The 16,399-nt window shown below is 37.7% G+C and overlaps 2 protein-coding genes across 5 annotated transcripts; both read right to left on the reverse strand.

Annotated features, from left to right (window-relative positions):
* Positions 1 to 566: 566 nt before the first annotated feature.
* On the reverse strand, positions 567 to 10,308 carry mllt1b (MLLT1 super elongation complex subunit b). 2 transcript variants are annotated; one of them, XM_055202370.2, is made up of 12 exons: positions 10,087 to 10,308; positions 8,841 to 9,021; positions 8,218 to 8,300; positions 7,519 to 7,662; positions 7,285 to 7,410; positions 4,040 to 4,651; positions 3,815 to 3,893; positions 3,629 to 3,740; positions 2,932 to 3,031; positions 2,755 to 2,820; positions 2,578 to 2,649; positions 567 to 2,496 (listed from the first exon to the last, which is right to left on the reverse strand). In XM_055202370.2, the coding sequence occupies exons 1-12, from the start codon at positions 10,096 to 10,098 to the stop codon at positions 2,368 to 2,370; spliced, it is 1,716 nt and encodes a 571-aa protein (XP_055058345.2). In that variant the 5' UTR covers positions 10,099 to 10,308; the 3' UTR covers positions 567 to 2,367. The 2 variants fall into 2 exon arrangements, with proteins under 2 accessions (XP_055058345.2, XP_055058344.2); XM_055202369.2 differs by having other exon boundaries at positions 2,746 to 2,820.
* Positions 10,309 to 10,759: 451 nt separating this feature from the next.
* znf414 (zinc finger protein 414) lies at positions 10,760 to 15,851 on the reverse strand. Of its 3 annotated transcripts, XR_008643840.2 has the most exons (8): positions 15,710 to 15,851; positions 15,278 to 15,358; positions 15,079 to 15,192; positions 14,787 to 14,892; positions 14,086 to 14,597; positions 13,790 to 13,860; positions 12,045 to 12,197; positions 10,760 to 11,277 (listed from the first exon to the last, which is right to left on the reverse strand). XR_008643840.2 is itself a non-coding variant. In XM_055202374.2 (7 exons), the coding sequence occupies exons 2-7, from the start codon at positions 15,282 to 15,284 to the stop codon at positions 11,201 to 11,203; spliced, it is 969 nt and encodes a 322-aa protein (XP_055058349.2). In that variant the 5' UTR covers positions 15,285 to 15,341; positions 15,710 to 15,851; the 3' UTR covers positions 10,760 to 11,200. The 3 variants fall into 3 exon arrangements, 2 of the variants coding, with proteins under 2 accessions (XP_055058349.2, XP_055058348.2); XM_055202374.2 differs by lacking the exon at positions 13,790 to 13,860 and having other exon boundaries at positions 15,278 to 15,341; XM_055202373.2 differs by lacking the exon at positions 13,790 to 13,860.
* Positions 15,852 to 16,399: the final 548 nt, after the last annotated feature.

A 16,399-nucleotide genomic window follows, 5' to 3' on the forward strand; every position in this document is an offset into this window, starting at 1 on the left:
TCAGATCTTTAGCAGACATTTTATAGAGTTACCTGCACTTTTTGGAGTTATGTTAGAGACGAATGCGCAGTAACTCAAATAAGCACTTGTTACAACCAAGGTATGCAGAGTACCATCTATGAATGGACAAAGCATCTAACATTGAAGAAGATTACCGGGTGTCACAACTGCCAGCCAAGAACAGGAAACTGAGGCTACAATTCTGCAAAATTGGACAATACAAGATTTATAAAATGCTGAAGAGTCTTGATTTCAGCTGCGAAATTCAGATGGTAGGGTCAGAATTTGGAGTAAACAACATGAATCCATCCTCCCTTCAGGCTGCTTGCGGTGTAATGGTGTGGAAGATATTTTCTTGGCACAATTTGGGCCACTTAGTACAAATTGAGAATCGCTTAAATGCCACAGCCTTCCTGAGTATTGTTGCTGACCCTTTATTGACCACAGTCTACCAATCTTCTAATGGCTACTTACAGCAAGATGTCACAAAGCTCAATGTATAATGAGTTCACTGTACTCCACAGTCACCAGACCTCAGGCATTCTATAGACACTGATATGGATTAAAGAAAAATGAGCTTTAATAGTTTAACAATTACATCGTACATTGAATGTGTCAATCACCTTTTAAACCTGATATTGATATGCTACTTATAGTGGAAAGGTGTAGTTTCATGAAATTGTCCTGTTAAAAGCTGATGAAGTAAAAAGCCACTGTGTTGAGATAATGTATGTTTCTGAACCTCACACGGGTTCAGTCTCACATGCTCTTTGACACACAAATACTTTGGTCACCTGGAAAATAGCCAGAAATCTAGAAGCACAAATAAGCTTGCCATGTCAAGAGAGGCAACTTAATTCCAGAGCTGGTTTCATTTATAAGTTTCTCTCTCAAACACCTCAGTTGTCCACTGTAACAGAGCTCATATAAGAATATACAGTGAGCATATGAGGCTTATGTGCATTTTATGCACAATGACACATTTTAAATGTGTTTTTATCATAAATGTCTTTATTGTATTGAATCTTTATTTACTTTATAAAGCAATTATTCATATTGGTTTATCTTGTACAAATACAGTAATTCACTGTAATTTGCCCATAATGTACTGTAACATACATTTTCACCAAAAACATTGTTTACTTTATAACCATAATTATTTAAAATCATAAAAGAATAACTCACCACCGACAATTAAGTATAACATGTCAAGCAGTTGCTTTTCAAAGCAATTTCAGCAGACAATATGTATTCGACACAAATACATTTTCACTTCTATAATACTTTAGGTTGACAGAAGACTTTTTTCCAATTGCACCATTGGAGTACAGACAAAAAAAGAAAAAACGTTCCATCTGTGCATATTCTCTCAAGTGATCGAATAATCAATAATATGACTTCAACAAATGCATTTAAAAACATTGACAAAAATCTGTACATTTTTGCAAGTCAATATTGCGTAAAAAATAAAGAACATAATCATAAATATAGTTATTAGATAATTACAAAGCACTGAAGTGACCATAAAAAGTGCACAGTACTTAAATAAACTACAAACACAACCTTGAATGCTCAACAAATTGACTTGATGTTGCTGACCATCAAAAAAACAAAGGATAATGCATAATGCATAGTCCAAACAGATCTCTCACGACATGTGCTATCTATTAAAACGAGTTTAAATGGGCTTTAAATGTCAATTTCAGGCATTTCATGTTGACATAATAATCTCAATATTATCAATTATCCATAAAAGGCACTACAAAGGCAAATATTATATTTTCCCTGTTAGCTGAACTATGGGAGCAACCTATAACCTAAGCCTGAAATGATGTACTTTTCCCATCACGTAAGCTACGCAGACACAAACAGTTGATGATAATATTTGATCTGTTCGGGCAATGTCTCTGCCACCGCACTGTGTGGTCGACATATATGAGGCAGAAATGTTAGAGGGTAGATAGGGGGCACAGTTTTTCAGTCATTGCCCAGCATGAGCAGGAGATCCATTCTGCCAGTGTTATAGCTTTGGTGCAAAACCAGCCTTGAAATGTACCTACTTGAAATAAAGTATATCATCCACTGTGCCTATGGCGAGATCTTGTCCATTTTGGACAGTATTGTGCCAACAGTTTATTTATTTATGTTTAGTGCAATAAGCAGTCCTGTTCTTTATTTAATAAACCCTGAATACCACCCCTTTATGCCCCTGGTCCATTTGTTTCTTCTCTTTATTACAGTATAACGATTATTTATTTTGTTCTCTGTGCATTTATACGTTGCTTCCAATACCTTTCCTTCTGCCCCCATTCGGTTTGGAGGAATCACTCACACTGCCCAAAATATGGGTCGAGAAACTTCCTTGTGTCATGTGGAAGTGGCTTCAAGGTAGCTTTGGAGTTTACGTACAGTTGACTCGTCCAATGAGAAGAGGTCAAAGTCAAAGGTTGTATTGGTGATATTGAAATGGCCAGTCTTTTCTATTAGGTTTACAATCTGATGATAAACAACAAATGAAAGTCATGATAAAGGTGTCATGAACCACAAGTTTTAAGCTAAAAACACATTTATTTTTAACTGCTGTAAAATATTTCTCTCTCTGAGAGCCATCAGTCTGCGGTGGAGGTCCACAAGTTCCTCTGTATAAGCCTGTAATCGTACCATTTATTAAAAAACTTTTCTTTTAGTTTCATGTATAATAAAATCTGTATTTCCTCTACTAATAAGTATGATTGCGTTATTTACCCTTCCTACCTTGTCGTACCCCCTCTTAAGCATTTTCTCACGAGTGCAAGAGTCTGGGCTCTTTTTGCCTAACATCTGATAAAGGATAGAAACTTTTCTCAAACAAATAACAAACTAAAACTTAGGGCTTTTGCTTTAAATCTACAAGCTTTATATTTCAACACTGTGGTGTTGGGTTAATCTTACCTTGAGGTTTGCTGAGCTGAGTTTGGATGGAGGTGAGGGGGCTTCCTGGCTGGGAGGGCGGGACTCCTCATTGCCATCACTTTCACTGTCCATACTTAAACTGAAAACAGGAAATCTATATTAAACTTGTGAAAAAGAAATGCAAACCCCATGCAAAGTGCTACATAGTTGTGTTAATACAATGTATGTAACAGCCTCTTTTTATCTCAATTTGTTTTTCAATTAAAGACGGGGTGCATGATTTTTAAAAAAACACTTTGGAAAAGGGAGTCGGGCTGAGTACCAGAATATACTTGTAGTCAATGAGCAGCAAGGGGCGTGTCTACTAAATGACATCGTTGCCTGGGTTGTGTATGTGTGGGGCCGGTCTATCAAAAGAAGGTCCAGATTCTATTGGAGTAGGGGCATGTTTGTTTAGGTGATCTCAAATATCAACATTGGCTTTCAGAGATCATGCACCCCGCCTTTAAGAGTAATAACATAATAGCCAATTGCAGGTCTATTGAGCTGTAAGGCCTAATGGCAAATTTCAATGTCTTGACATAAGTCCAGTTCTGTTTACAATTAGCTAATATAAATTTCCACTAATACCTGGCAGCAGCCGCTTGTCAGTCAGACAGTGTGCAGATGCCAAATTAAATGAAACACTTTAATTATTCAAGCAAGATGAGAATTCAACAGAACGTTAGGCACAAACCGAGAGTCCTGGTTGGGTGGGGTTAATGTCTTAATAGGCGTCTCAACCTCAGAACTGCTATCGTCATCAGAACCTTCAGATCGCATATCTTCTACCATAGACCGCAGCGTCCCTGGACACAGTTATTACATTTAGTTTAACTTTACTTTATGGGAAACTAATGAAAATCCAATGAACTCCAAGTACCTTGACCTTGCTTCTGAGAGGGTTCAAAGTCAGAATCAGAGCTGGAACTGGAGCTAGATGGACTGGACGGAGCCGAATGCTTCAAAAATACAGAACACTCCATTACTTATAACAATTAACAACACTTTTGAGCTTTAATTTACTCAAATATCGATTGGTCGAGCCACCAGCTTGGTGATACTAAAAATTATGTATTTTTCTTTGGCACATTACTAATATAAATACCTCTGATTTTGAAGAGGCTTCATCCTCAGAGTTGGATTCATCAGAGTCTGGTTGCCTTTTAACTTCCTGCACCTCCGGTTTCATCTTGGGCCATTGACCTTTATCTTTCACACTTTTCTTCTCTGGGTAATTGGAGGGTGTTGTTGAAGTAATGCGGGGTGAGTTGCTGCTATACACTCCACTTACAGGCCCCTTCATTCCCTCTGACCCCACCCGCTTCTGTTTCTTTGTAGTTAGTTTGATAGAGTCGGTGGACGGCAAGGGCCGTTTGCTTGGGGCCGTTCGAGTGTCCAGATGACCCCCACCGCCCGTCACTGCTCCTACACCCTTTGGAGATGTGCCGTCTATCTTTGAATCTCTGACCGTAAGTTTGGGTTCTTTAAAGGCAGCTTTGGGCACAGTTTTCCCCTCGTCTTTTCCTCTACACTCTGGGGCTTTCTTTGTAAAAGAGGACGATGACTGGTCTCGTGACGACTTGCCCCCTTCACGGTCGCTCTCTCTGGACGTGGCCTTGCTCTCAGAGTCTTTTCGCGTGCGTTCCCTGTGCTCTTTGGTTGCCTTATGGGGTTTGAGACTTTTGCTGCTTCCACTCCCTCCATCTTTACTTGCTTCCTACAAACACAAGGTTTTGTAGACATTAGAAACATGATATTCATGATTACAATGCATAGTCCTGTAGCCTCTTGAATTTCAGGTTTAGTTCTCTGGATTCTATTCTTGAAATTATCCCCAACCCTACTGAAAAATCCAGCTAAGACCAGCATAAGCTGGTGAGCTGGTTTTAGCTGGTCCCCAGCTTGGTTTTAGCTGGTTTTGCTGGTGTAGGAAGCTGGTTTTGCTGGTGTAGCAAGCAGGTCTAGCTGTGTTTTGGTCACATTTTAAGCTGGTCTAGCTGGACTTAGCTGGTCATGCTGGAATACCAGCTGGCCCACCAGCATGACCAGCTTTGTCAGGCTGGGAGGACCAGCGTAAACCACCTTAAACCAGCTACAACCAGCTAAAATCAGCTACCAGCTTATGCTGTTTTTAGCTGGATTTTTCAGTAGGGAAGGGACAAAAATATCAATCATACTTTTTGTCATTCACTTACACCAGTAAAATCTCTATATAACCAAAATAACAGAAACACCAATGGTTAAATCCTTTAGGGATTATTAAGAGTTTATTTGAAAAGCTCAGATGCAAAAGCTGCTAAACACCACCTCCGTCGATAAAGAGATGATAGTGGTCAAATGGGCTTAGGACGTATTATACTTTCAACAAATATTTTCTCTTCAAATCCGTTTTATCACGGGCCTCAGGCCATTCAGAAATAAAGGTTTGTTGGCAGAATCTGTTAAACACCAGCAAAAACCTGAGTGACGGCACACATATGTCAGATTTTACCAGGTTAAAGGAGGTTTACCGAATTTATTAGGATATTGATATTAATCAGGATATGTTTGAGCCTTTCACCTTGATTCAGAAAAGACAGTGAAGAGTGACTGGAGACTTTTTAGAAGTGTTTGCTAAAAAAAAAAAGTTGCACTTGAATGCACTTAAGGGGTTTTGCAGCAAAAGACAGTAAAGTTAAATACCATATATAAATAACTATAAAGTGACATTTGTAAAAAATAAAGCATTTGAATTACTGATTAATAACCCTTTCATTGCCATTAAAGTGAAATTACTGAACCTAAACATTGGAGCCTAATAAACATTGCTCACTTAAGATGATTTTGTATGTGAACTCTTTATTTATTCTTAAAGGAACACGCCAAGTTTTTGGGATTTTAGCTTATTCACCGTATCCTCCAGAGTTAGATGAGTCCATTACATACCTTTTTCATCTCCGTGCATGCCGTAACTCTGTCTGACGCATCCACCGCTAGCCTAGCTTAGCACAAAGACTGAAAGTAAATGGCTCCAGCTAGCACACTGCTCCCAATGAGCGACAAAACAACAGCAACATTTTCCTACTTTTATGTTGTGATTTGTATAGTCACAGCGTGTACAAATAACAATGTCATATGAGACATAGACATATTTTAACCGTATACATACTGGGAACTATATTCTTAGAAGGCGAAGCGCTGCTACTGGGCGGAGTAATTTGCTCACAGCACATGAGAAGCCCTGTGGTGAAAAGCAGGGAGTTCGCTCAGAGTTGTGTAATCACTCCGCCCAAGTAGCAGTGCTTTGCCTTCTGAAAATATAGTTCCCAGAATGTATAAGGTTAAAAGATGGCTGTGTCTCATATGACCTTGTTATTTGTACATGCTGCGACTACACAAATCACAACATACAAATAGGAAAATGTTGCCGTTATTTTGTCACTTATTGGGAGCAGTATGCTAGCTGGAGCCATTTACTTTTAGTCTTTGTGCTAAGCTAGGCTAGCGGTGGGTGCGTCAGACGGTGAATAAGCTGAAGTCCCAAAAAGTCGGCATGTTCCTTTAATGCCGTTCCAGCATCTATGGCTATATTTAGGAGAGAACTGGTTAATCTATACACAAGCGAATCCACACAAGTTGATCTATATACATGTGTGTGGGCAATTTGACATCGCCAATTCACCTAAACTGTATGTTTTTGGACTGTAGAAAGAAACCAGCGTACCCGAGTAAACCCAAGCTGACACACCCCCAGCAAGGGCTCGACCCAGGGACCTACTTGCTGCGATACAACAGCTCTACCCACTTAGCCACTGTGCCGCCCAATAAGAGATTATTAATAATATACTTAAACAAGCTTTATCCTTAGAGTAATCATATCTGGGTATCTAAATCCACTCAGAAAAGACAACAACTAGTTCATTTTAAAAGATGGTACAAGGCAAGCTTTATCTTCTTGAATATTTAGATGACACAATGATGCCACAGGCAAGTCTCTAGAGCCGTTTAGCAGAATACCAAAGAGGTGTCTGTAGAGTCTCTATTCAGCATTACATAATCCAGTTGTACATGACACAGATGGCAAAATACAGAACAAATCTAAACATAGCACACAGCACGTCCCCTTTCATTCCTCAAATGAAAAACGGCAACAGTATAAAGTATTTACATTAGTTCACTAAACATTACTGATTGTCAAATCACATTTAACAATTTGTGACATTGGATGCAGGCAGCATTTTCAGTATCTTTTAAACACTTAAACAAACCTGAATGTAAAAATGGATAAAACAGTTAAGAAGCTTTTCTTAATGTGATTTATAGGTAGATTAAGCAGAAGGGTAACACATATATAGAAACTTCCTTACGAACCTTTACTGCATGGGAGGACTTGATCTTCTTGGGATCGGAGAAGGCAGAAAGAGGAATAGTAGGCAGCATTGGATAATCTGGACTGGGCCTCGGCATCATCTCAGCTCCTTCAGGAACAACTAACACCTGACACAAGCCAAAACCCAGTGAGAGAGAGGAATAGTACGAGTGCGTGTGTTTAAAAGAGCTGATTATAAAGGCACAGAAAAAGCAAAGACAAACAGACACACTCACCCCACCAGCCTTGACCAGTTTGCGTCGAAACTCATGTGTGGGGTTGTTAAACGTGAGCTTCTCACAGCGCAGGTGGTTAACAGGTGGGTTCCCCTCCAGGTTCAAGAATAGGTCATAATTAAAGCACACCTTTTTAGGTTCCTCCTGTTATAGAGGTCAGCATGTTTGAGGGTTTTTTTTAGATGTGAAAAGAGGTCAAGTTATCTCAAAAACATACTATTGACATAAGTAAAAATTGGCAGTATCAAAACCCGCAATCTCTGAAAACCTGAGCAGTGTGTTAAACATTTACAGTAAAGTTACAATACAGAAAATACACAAAAGGATAACAAAAGTCAAAAAGGTTAATGTTAATTCATAATCTTACCAGTTACGTCCCAGATGAGTTTAATGTAACAGCCGCATATAAATTCTCTGTTCATGTGTGTGTTAAATCTGTTTGCTCCAAGTACAAATACCCGTCCACATAGTTGTGTGACCTTTAACCTTCACCGAATTGCAAAACTCATTGCCTTTTCAGATATGGGCTACAATGTTCAACTCCTGGTTAAAATAACCTAACCTGGGCATTTTCCTCTGAAAAGACTAAACACATCAGGCTGCTCAACCTTTTTATGTGCTTTGCTTGAAATACCAGTTATTCATGTCAAAGATAAAACAATGCAGTGGTGTTAATATGTGGCTCGTGGATGTGCTCACCTTGTTTTTAAAATAGACCTCTATGGGCATGAGAAAGCCAGCGTAGCCTGATTCTTCAACTTTATATGGAGGCTCTTTACAAACTGTGCAGAAAATATACATATTTTAGAGCAGACATGTGCCACGTTGTATAGGTAAACATTAAAACCTTTAAAGCACCAAATAGATTAGCAAAAATATTTAAACGAGTTTCTAAAACAGTCCTACAGCTCCTCCACCCTGCCCTTATCTGCCATATATCAGAAAACAGGTAATCCCACTCCAAACTAATGCCGCTGGTTAAGGTAAAAACAGACGTGTTGGACCGCTCAAACAACCAGAACAATGTGGTAAGTGGGTGCCACAGGGTCAAATAGCTTACAAGCTGTCAATCCGATCCAAGTTATTTTTAATACCTGCATATTAAACTACGGTAGAAGCTAGGGTGTCATTTCTTTGAATGGGTAACCCCCCAAAAAAACAATATACGCACTATAATAGAAATACATTTCATAATAGGTTGTTTCCTTTCCTAGGGTTTTATTTGTGCTACACATGCTTGGCAAACCCCTAAATATAAGGACTTTTTTATCTACATGGCTGTACAAAGTACAATGTTACTAGGTTCACACAAAAACACCTGCCTCTTTTGGGTTTTGGGAAGCTGTCGTGGAGGCGGAAGACAACTCTTTCCACAAAGTGCTGGATGTCACACGCCTCTGGACCTCGAACAAACACCATCCAGTCATGTGTAAAGCCCTCTGTAGTGACCTTCTTCCTTAACTGGGCTCTGTGTCCCAGCTCTAGTTTCACCTGCACAGTGCACTGAGAAGGCACAACAGTCATCTGTCAGTCTTTAAAATTTTGTACAGGATAATAACATGCCATTTATTGGAATGATGTCATATTTAATAGTAATAGCACAGTAAGTAGTTCATTGTACTATAACATCTCTGTAGTGAATTGGAAAATAATGCAATGTGACACGTATACCAGGGCAAGGCAAAAAGGCTGTTGTAGAGATCTTGACCCGTTTCTCGAATGCCATATCTACAGTTGATCTCTGCGAGAAATTAACTCACTCCAGCTCTCTCAACAGCTGGAAATGGTTGTTTAGTGACATTCACCCAGTTCTAGTATCTGGTTTAGGGTTCACAGGTTTTCTTGGTAATGGAAACAAAATGACTGATAGGCTTTGTGTGTTAGCTCAGTGGTTAATATATTTCTTATAGTTTATGTCCTATCTGAGAACCTAATGCATTTTTCCCAGGGCACATAGCCTATAAGACAAAACAGCACATCCTTTATGACAATATTTTGCACTTCAAGTCACACAGACTAAATACTTAATTTGCATTCCCTCACTCAATATCTGTTAAAGTAAGCTTTGTTTTTAAACGATATAACCCAATGTATCATTGTAACGCAAGAATGCTTTGAAGGTGGCTGTGCCTCACAACCTACTAGGCAACCTACATGTACAGCATGTAGGCCACATCAAAGCCGAAAGGGAACGCCTATGATGCCCCTCCAAAGTCTGTCTGTGTAGGCAGCTCACTAGAATTTGACACACAGCCATTGATTCCAAGCTAACTTGACCGCTAGTGATGTGCAGGAACTCCGTCTATTTCCCCTACATGTCAAATCTAGTTTAATAGACACACTGGTTCGTAAACACACATTTGTCGCAATGTACATTTAGATTAAACGCGATGCATGTTAAGTCGCAGGCACGCGCCTAAACACAGCTAGTGTTTAGGCTAAGTTAGCATCCTGCCAGTCAACACAGAAACGTTCGCCTCGCGTCTTTTCAATAGCATTCCTTTAATTGTAACATCATACACATTTCCCTCGTTTGGCTGTCTGACAGTGTCACGAAAGGCTTATTACCATGTTCTCCATTGTTTCCTATGTTCCGCTCGTTTAGTTTATTTACAAAAGCGTTGAAGTAGATTGAATGTACATCCTCGCTGGTACACATCTGCAGGAGTGTGAAGGTTGAAACCGAACTCTTTGAACAAATGGCCGCGACACGGACAGCTTTTAAAATAAAAGCAGAATAGCACTTTTAGCTACATGTGCATCTCCTCTCCACATCTATTTACATATCGTGCAAATTAAAGTTACTCCACCCATTCCGGTACGTAGAGGTTTTCTGACACTTTCTTTATGTAAGATCCACATGTGTATTGTACAGTTAATATGGTACATTTTGTATTGCTTTTAAATCAAACAAGATGTAGATTCCCACATTAAAAAAATACTGTAGTATACTTTAATATTTTTATAGTTAACTGTAGTAAAGTTCGCAGTGTAACCGTGGTATCATAGTAAATATGAAAGTATACTACAGTATTTATTACATTTGATCATTTCATTATAGTTAATACTGTCGTACACATTAATAGTAAAGAAACTACTATATTATAGTACAGTATACTACAATTTACTTCAGTGAATACTAAAATATACTTCAGTATTTTTTCATGTGCACTATTAAATAAAACGAAATTCATGTAATACATCAAATACTATGAATCAACATCACACATTTCAAACTGAGTAGTTCCTTACTGATTTATTAATGAGTGGCAAAAAAAAAACTACAAAAAATGAAATTGATTTCAGAACAAGAATGCTATAACATCCTTCGATTTTCGGTACATTTTCATTGCAATGCTCTTGAACTGAAAAGTGTTTATAGTCTGCTGCAAAAATATTTTTGGAAATTAAATTAGTCTACTTAGACTAACAAAATATTTTAATTATTCAATGAAACACTAGAGAGATTGAGAATAAAGTGAAAAATTGAGAAAGAATGCATGCATGCACTTGAGCTCTTTTTGTTGAAAGTGATACAGTACATGGACAGTTCCAGACCATGATGCTTGGATCACTCAGTTTTCGGTGAAATTATAAACACTGAATGTCTTTATCTGTAGTAAAAGCAATCTGTAAAACAAACGTCCTTTGTCAGGAAGTAAATTTAACATCCCATATCATGTTAGAGCTGCGTATAAGTTGAATTCTCAGAGTGCACTGAAGCCTTAGCCAGTAATGAAGAGTTGCCAACCTCTGTATCTGTAAAAAGTGCACAGAAAATCAGAATGTAAACACAACTTCATGTACATTCACGGATTTGGCAGAAGCTTTTATCCAAAGCGATTAACATTGCATTACAAGGTGTTAGGGATGCATAACGATTAATCGCGATTAATCTATAGCAGAATAAAAGTTTTTGTTTACATCATATTTGTGTGTGAAGGGTGTATAATAATTATGTTTATATAAATATGCACAAGCATATATATTTTTTCTTACAAATATACATTTCTATTTTAAGTATTTATATATAATATATAAGGTACATAAATATACAAATACACATGTAAACATTTCTGAAATATATACATGCATGTGTGTGCATTTATCTATACAAAGTTATTATGCGCAGTTCACACACACATATATGATGCAAACAAAACTCTTATTCTGCCATAGATCAATCGCGATTAATCGCTATGCATCCATACTAGGTATACATTTTCTGTACTTCAGCTTGTTCAGAAGCGTAACAGAGAAGACAACAACCCAAATATGTTTCCTTGGCTGCGTCCAAAACCGCCTACTTCCATACTATATAATAGGCGAAAAGCAGTAGGTAAGACAGAGAAGTATGTCTGAATTCATAGTATTAAAAAAATAAGTAGGCAAAAAGTACCCGAATGACCTACAACTTCCAGCAAGATCCTGACGTGTTCATCCGATGGACACAGCCTTTTATACCCTCTGCCAAACAAAATGACAGTCATACATTAGTTTATAAATATATGATTGAGAAGCCATACCAGGATCATTGTTGACTTTGCCCCCGGGGTTCTTGTGCTGGACCTCAATGTGAGCGGTCATCTCCCCCCGGTCTTGGGCACAGTATCCACATTGTAGGCAAGTGTATCGGCCTCTGGTGTGTTCCCACAAAATGCGACAGTTGATGGACTGACCTGGCAGGTTAAAATTCAAGAGGTTGGGAATTAAAAACACCTCACTACATACCAAATACAAAATTAATAGATCTATATTCATGATTATTGACAGAGATGTTCACAGACAAATAAACAGACAACACGCAACAAAAACCTTTCAGCAGAAAGTAGCAGATAAATGTATGACTTATGCAAGATGAAAAATAATAACAGATTATCACTGACATCTGCTTGTATATCCCAAAATGTATAGAGGGTATGCACATGACGTCACTGTCGGCAAGAGGGACTGCGAGACATTGACGAAAACGCGTCGAAATGGGAAAAAGCTGTTGTGCAATAGACTGTACTAGCAGATTAACAAGAATTCGGAGCTGTCGTTTTACATATTGCCAAAAAACGCAGAAAGGAGAAGTAAATCGTTCATTCCAACGTCCACAGGTGGGTTGACAAGTTGCTAGGGTCACTATCAAGCAGAGTTTTACTTTCTACTTAAAGTATTTTTTCAAGTATTTGTATTTTATTTGTGGTTTTCTTTAGAAAACATACATACCAAAGCAAATTATCATAATTTTTACTCTATTACATTTCATAAATAATACACTTTTGTTTTACATTTAATATTTAAGTACATTAACATACTTTTACTCAAGTAAAATTACACAATTTAAATGTAATTAGGTGTTTTTCCAAATACAAACAACCTAATAAAGCACAGATGCTTGGAAAATGTAACGAATGTAACTAAGTATTGTCCACCTCTGCTATCAAGTCCAACTAAATTCAATTTAAGCTGATAATAGTCCGTTTTACTGGCATTTTTGCAGCCACCGCTATGAAAACCAGCCATTTTGTCGAACGTTTGCACTCAACAGGGCGAGTTCTGGGTGGTCACGTAAAAAAGTGACTTCAATGCATACCCTCTATAGTTCAAACAGTGATGTTACTCAGTTTAGGCAGATAAACATGGACACATGGACACAAAGTTGCAGTCAAGATCTCCACACTCAATCAATTAGGATCCAGCACCATTTCTTGCCAGAAATGACCACCAGAATGCTGATGGGAAACACACTCTCTGATGTCCTATTTCATTTGTTTGTGCACCCCCTGTATTAGGGATGCATAACGATTAATCGCGATGAATCTATAGCAGAATAAATGTTTTTGTTTACATCATACATGTATGTGAACTGTGTATAATAACTTAGATAAATGCACACACATGCATTTATATATTTAAGAAATGTTTACATCTGTATATACATTTGTATATTTATGTATAATTTATATTATATATAAATATAAATACTTAATATATAAGTATATTTTTTAAATATATTATACATGCATGTGTGCATATTTATATATACATTTTAATATTTATATATACATAATTATTATACTTTTATTCTGCTATAGATTAATCGTTATGCATCCCTACCCTGTATGTATGCATAAAAGATCAAATGGGAGTAGACTGAGTTGCACAGCTGCATGGTTCAACTAGATGGTACACCCAGGGAAACACTGAGCCCGGTTAGAGGAGGGATGGGGAGGAGGATTAGCACCTAAAGCATTTGAAGGAAGATCTGATTTTTGTGCCTCACCTGGACTTCATCTCTATTTAAACTCTGACTGCTTGGAGAGTTCCATCTGTGCAATTGGGGCCTGGGTGGGTCTGGCAGAACAGTGCAACATGACAAAACAGTTCACTCAAAGTGGCCAAGGCTTAGGCATCCCCCCAATTAATTTATAAATTCACTTTCAATAGAACTCAGGTAAGTTGAGTAAACTGTAAAATACACAAGTGAATAGCGTCTAAAATGTAAGATGACTTGAGGAACATTGTGATTTAAGACATCTTTCCTCACTTACAGAGGAAAGATTTAAAAGATCCATTCACCTTGGTTCTTCCTCCAGACCGCATTTGATCCTGGAGATGATGGCAGTAATAGTGAAGAGGACAGAATGGGAGGACCAGACCTAGGAGAACGCTGCTGCTGATGGCCCGAATCTGATAGATAGGCTGGATTAACCGGAGACAGAGTTGGTGGAAGGGAATTGTAGGGCAATTCGGATTCAGAGGGAGGATTTTGGGTTGAAGCAGGATTAAGGAGCAAAGGAGCAGGGTTTGTGAGTGCATCGTTTTCTGGGGACTGCTGGGTCACTAGTATGTTTGCTGGGGGTTCTGTGAGCAAAGTGGGCATAGACTCCATATCTTCCAAAGTATTTGAGGCCAAGAACGATCCAGATGTCTCCATGTCACTAGAGGTGAGTGGATCACCAGTGGGATCTGCATCAGGTGCTGTTCCAGTCTCTATCTTTGCAGCCTTGTTCTTTGCAACTTTAGCACAGGTTTGCAGGTGTTTGAGAAGGGTGCGGTACGAGCGTAGTTTGGCCCTACAACTCTCACACCTAAAAGACAAAAAATACTTTGAAATACTTGGACATGTACTTTAAATTGTAAAAATAAATCATTAAGAAAGAAAGCATAGAAAACTATAACTAACAGTGATAAAAACTGAAAATAAATTTTCACACATTTCATTTGATAAATGGCACGAATGGGTTTCCTCACCAACAAAGCAAACTGTAGAAACTTACAAGAAAAAATTATTTGGCTTGTAATGATGCCTCATATGTTCCATTAGCTGCTGCATGTTGCTGAATGACCCATCACATCCAATCTGAGAACACAGGAAAACTTTCCCTAGAGAACAATGAGACACCATCGGATTTTCATAAATGTCATAAAATAAAATGTAAATAAAATATTTATATAATATAATATAAAATATCATACATAGTATTTTCTTAATCTACACTGGTCAATGGTAGATCAAAAATGACTAAAATAAAGATGTTTATATAGTGAGATGGATTCAAATGAGAATACCAGTTAGAGATTGGGCAGTGTTTTTATTATGATGGTCCTGAAGATGGTTATTCAGTGCTTCTGGACTGTTGTAGGTCCTCTTGCACCCATAAAATGAACAGGACATCTGACAGCCTAAATTGGAATATGCAATGTTGATTATTGAAGCAAGTAATAGCACCAATGGTTACATTTGAACAGGAATTATTTACTAACATACCCTCCATCGTGATTGCTTAGAGTTGAGGTCCTTAAGTTTAAATGTTTCAACCCAGACCTGGTCACTAAAATAATAATTGCACTAGTTCAGAAGAAAAAGATGAGATCAAATAAGTCATAGCACATACATGCACATACACACTTTTAATGAATAGGCTAGCATGTAGTTCGTTCTTATGTTTGGTGTGCAAAGAGCAAAAACACAGTTGGCGTCAAAGCAAACAGCAGAGATCAAAAAATAGCAACCCAGTGACGTTACTGATAAAACCCAAAGGACAATATCTGTAAACAATATGAAACGTGCGTAAGTAACGTTAGCCATGCGCAATTCAGACGCACGAGCTAGCAGACAGCAACAAAAACATTAGTGATAGCTTTCAAATTATGAGCATAAAAACACATGTATGGTACATTAACACATGCCCTGACTTACAATGTATAAATTCCTTGACGTTTTCTTGTAAATTCCTCTTCCTCTTCTTACACATTAATTCATCAAAATAATCATCTAGCTTAATCTGGTTTCGGTTTCCACCCTAGCTACGTGCGGTACATGTCTATCTAGATATCGCGAGAATACGCGTCTCGTTGTCTGTCTGTTGGTTTTGGATTATAATTTACAATATTTGAGATTGTTTCTTTTTTCTTCTTATTTCGTCTAATTTTTTATTGTTTATTATTTTTCATATTTGTAATATATTTGTTTTTCAAATTGCTATACATATTTTAATATTAAATTATTGTCTTGTTAATTTATTATAATGTGCCTGTTACTGGTAATAAAAAAAGCATGTAACTATGTGTATTTTTACAAATATGTCTAGATGTGTAATAACTCGCGGCGATTAATGAAAATAGCTTTTTTATTTGGGCTGGGTATCCTTCGATTTAAATGGGTTCATGAATAGCATAACATAATTTATGCTACATTTAAATAGCTGATGGAGAAAATTGGTTCATTACCCGTCAAAGTATCTTTTTCGACAGAAAAAACAAAAAAAATTGTGTGTGGGCTGTGGGGGGGAGGTTGCTATGGACTCTCTCATAAAGTATCTCACAAGGTTTATCACAAAACACTAAACTTATAATTATAAATCAGTGTTAGACTCAACGACATATTTTT

This window comes from Misgurnus anguillicaudatus, chromosome 2, assembly GCF_027580225.2.
Source record: "Misgurnus anguillicaudatus chromosome 2, ASM2758022v2, whole genome shotgun sequence".
NCBI classification, from domain to species: Eukaryota; Metazoa; Chordata; class Actinopteri; order Cypriniformes; family Cobitidae; genus Misgurnus; species Misgurnus anguillicaudatus.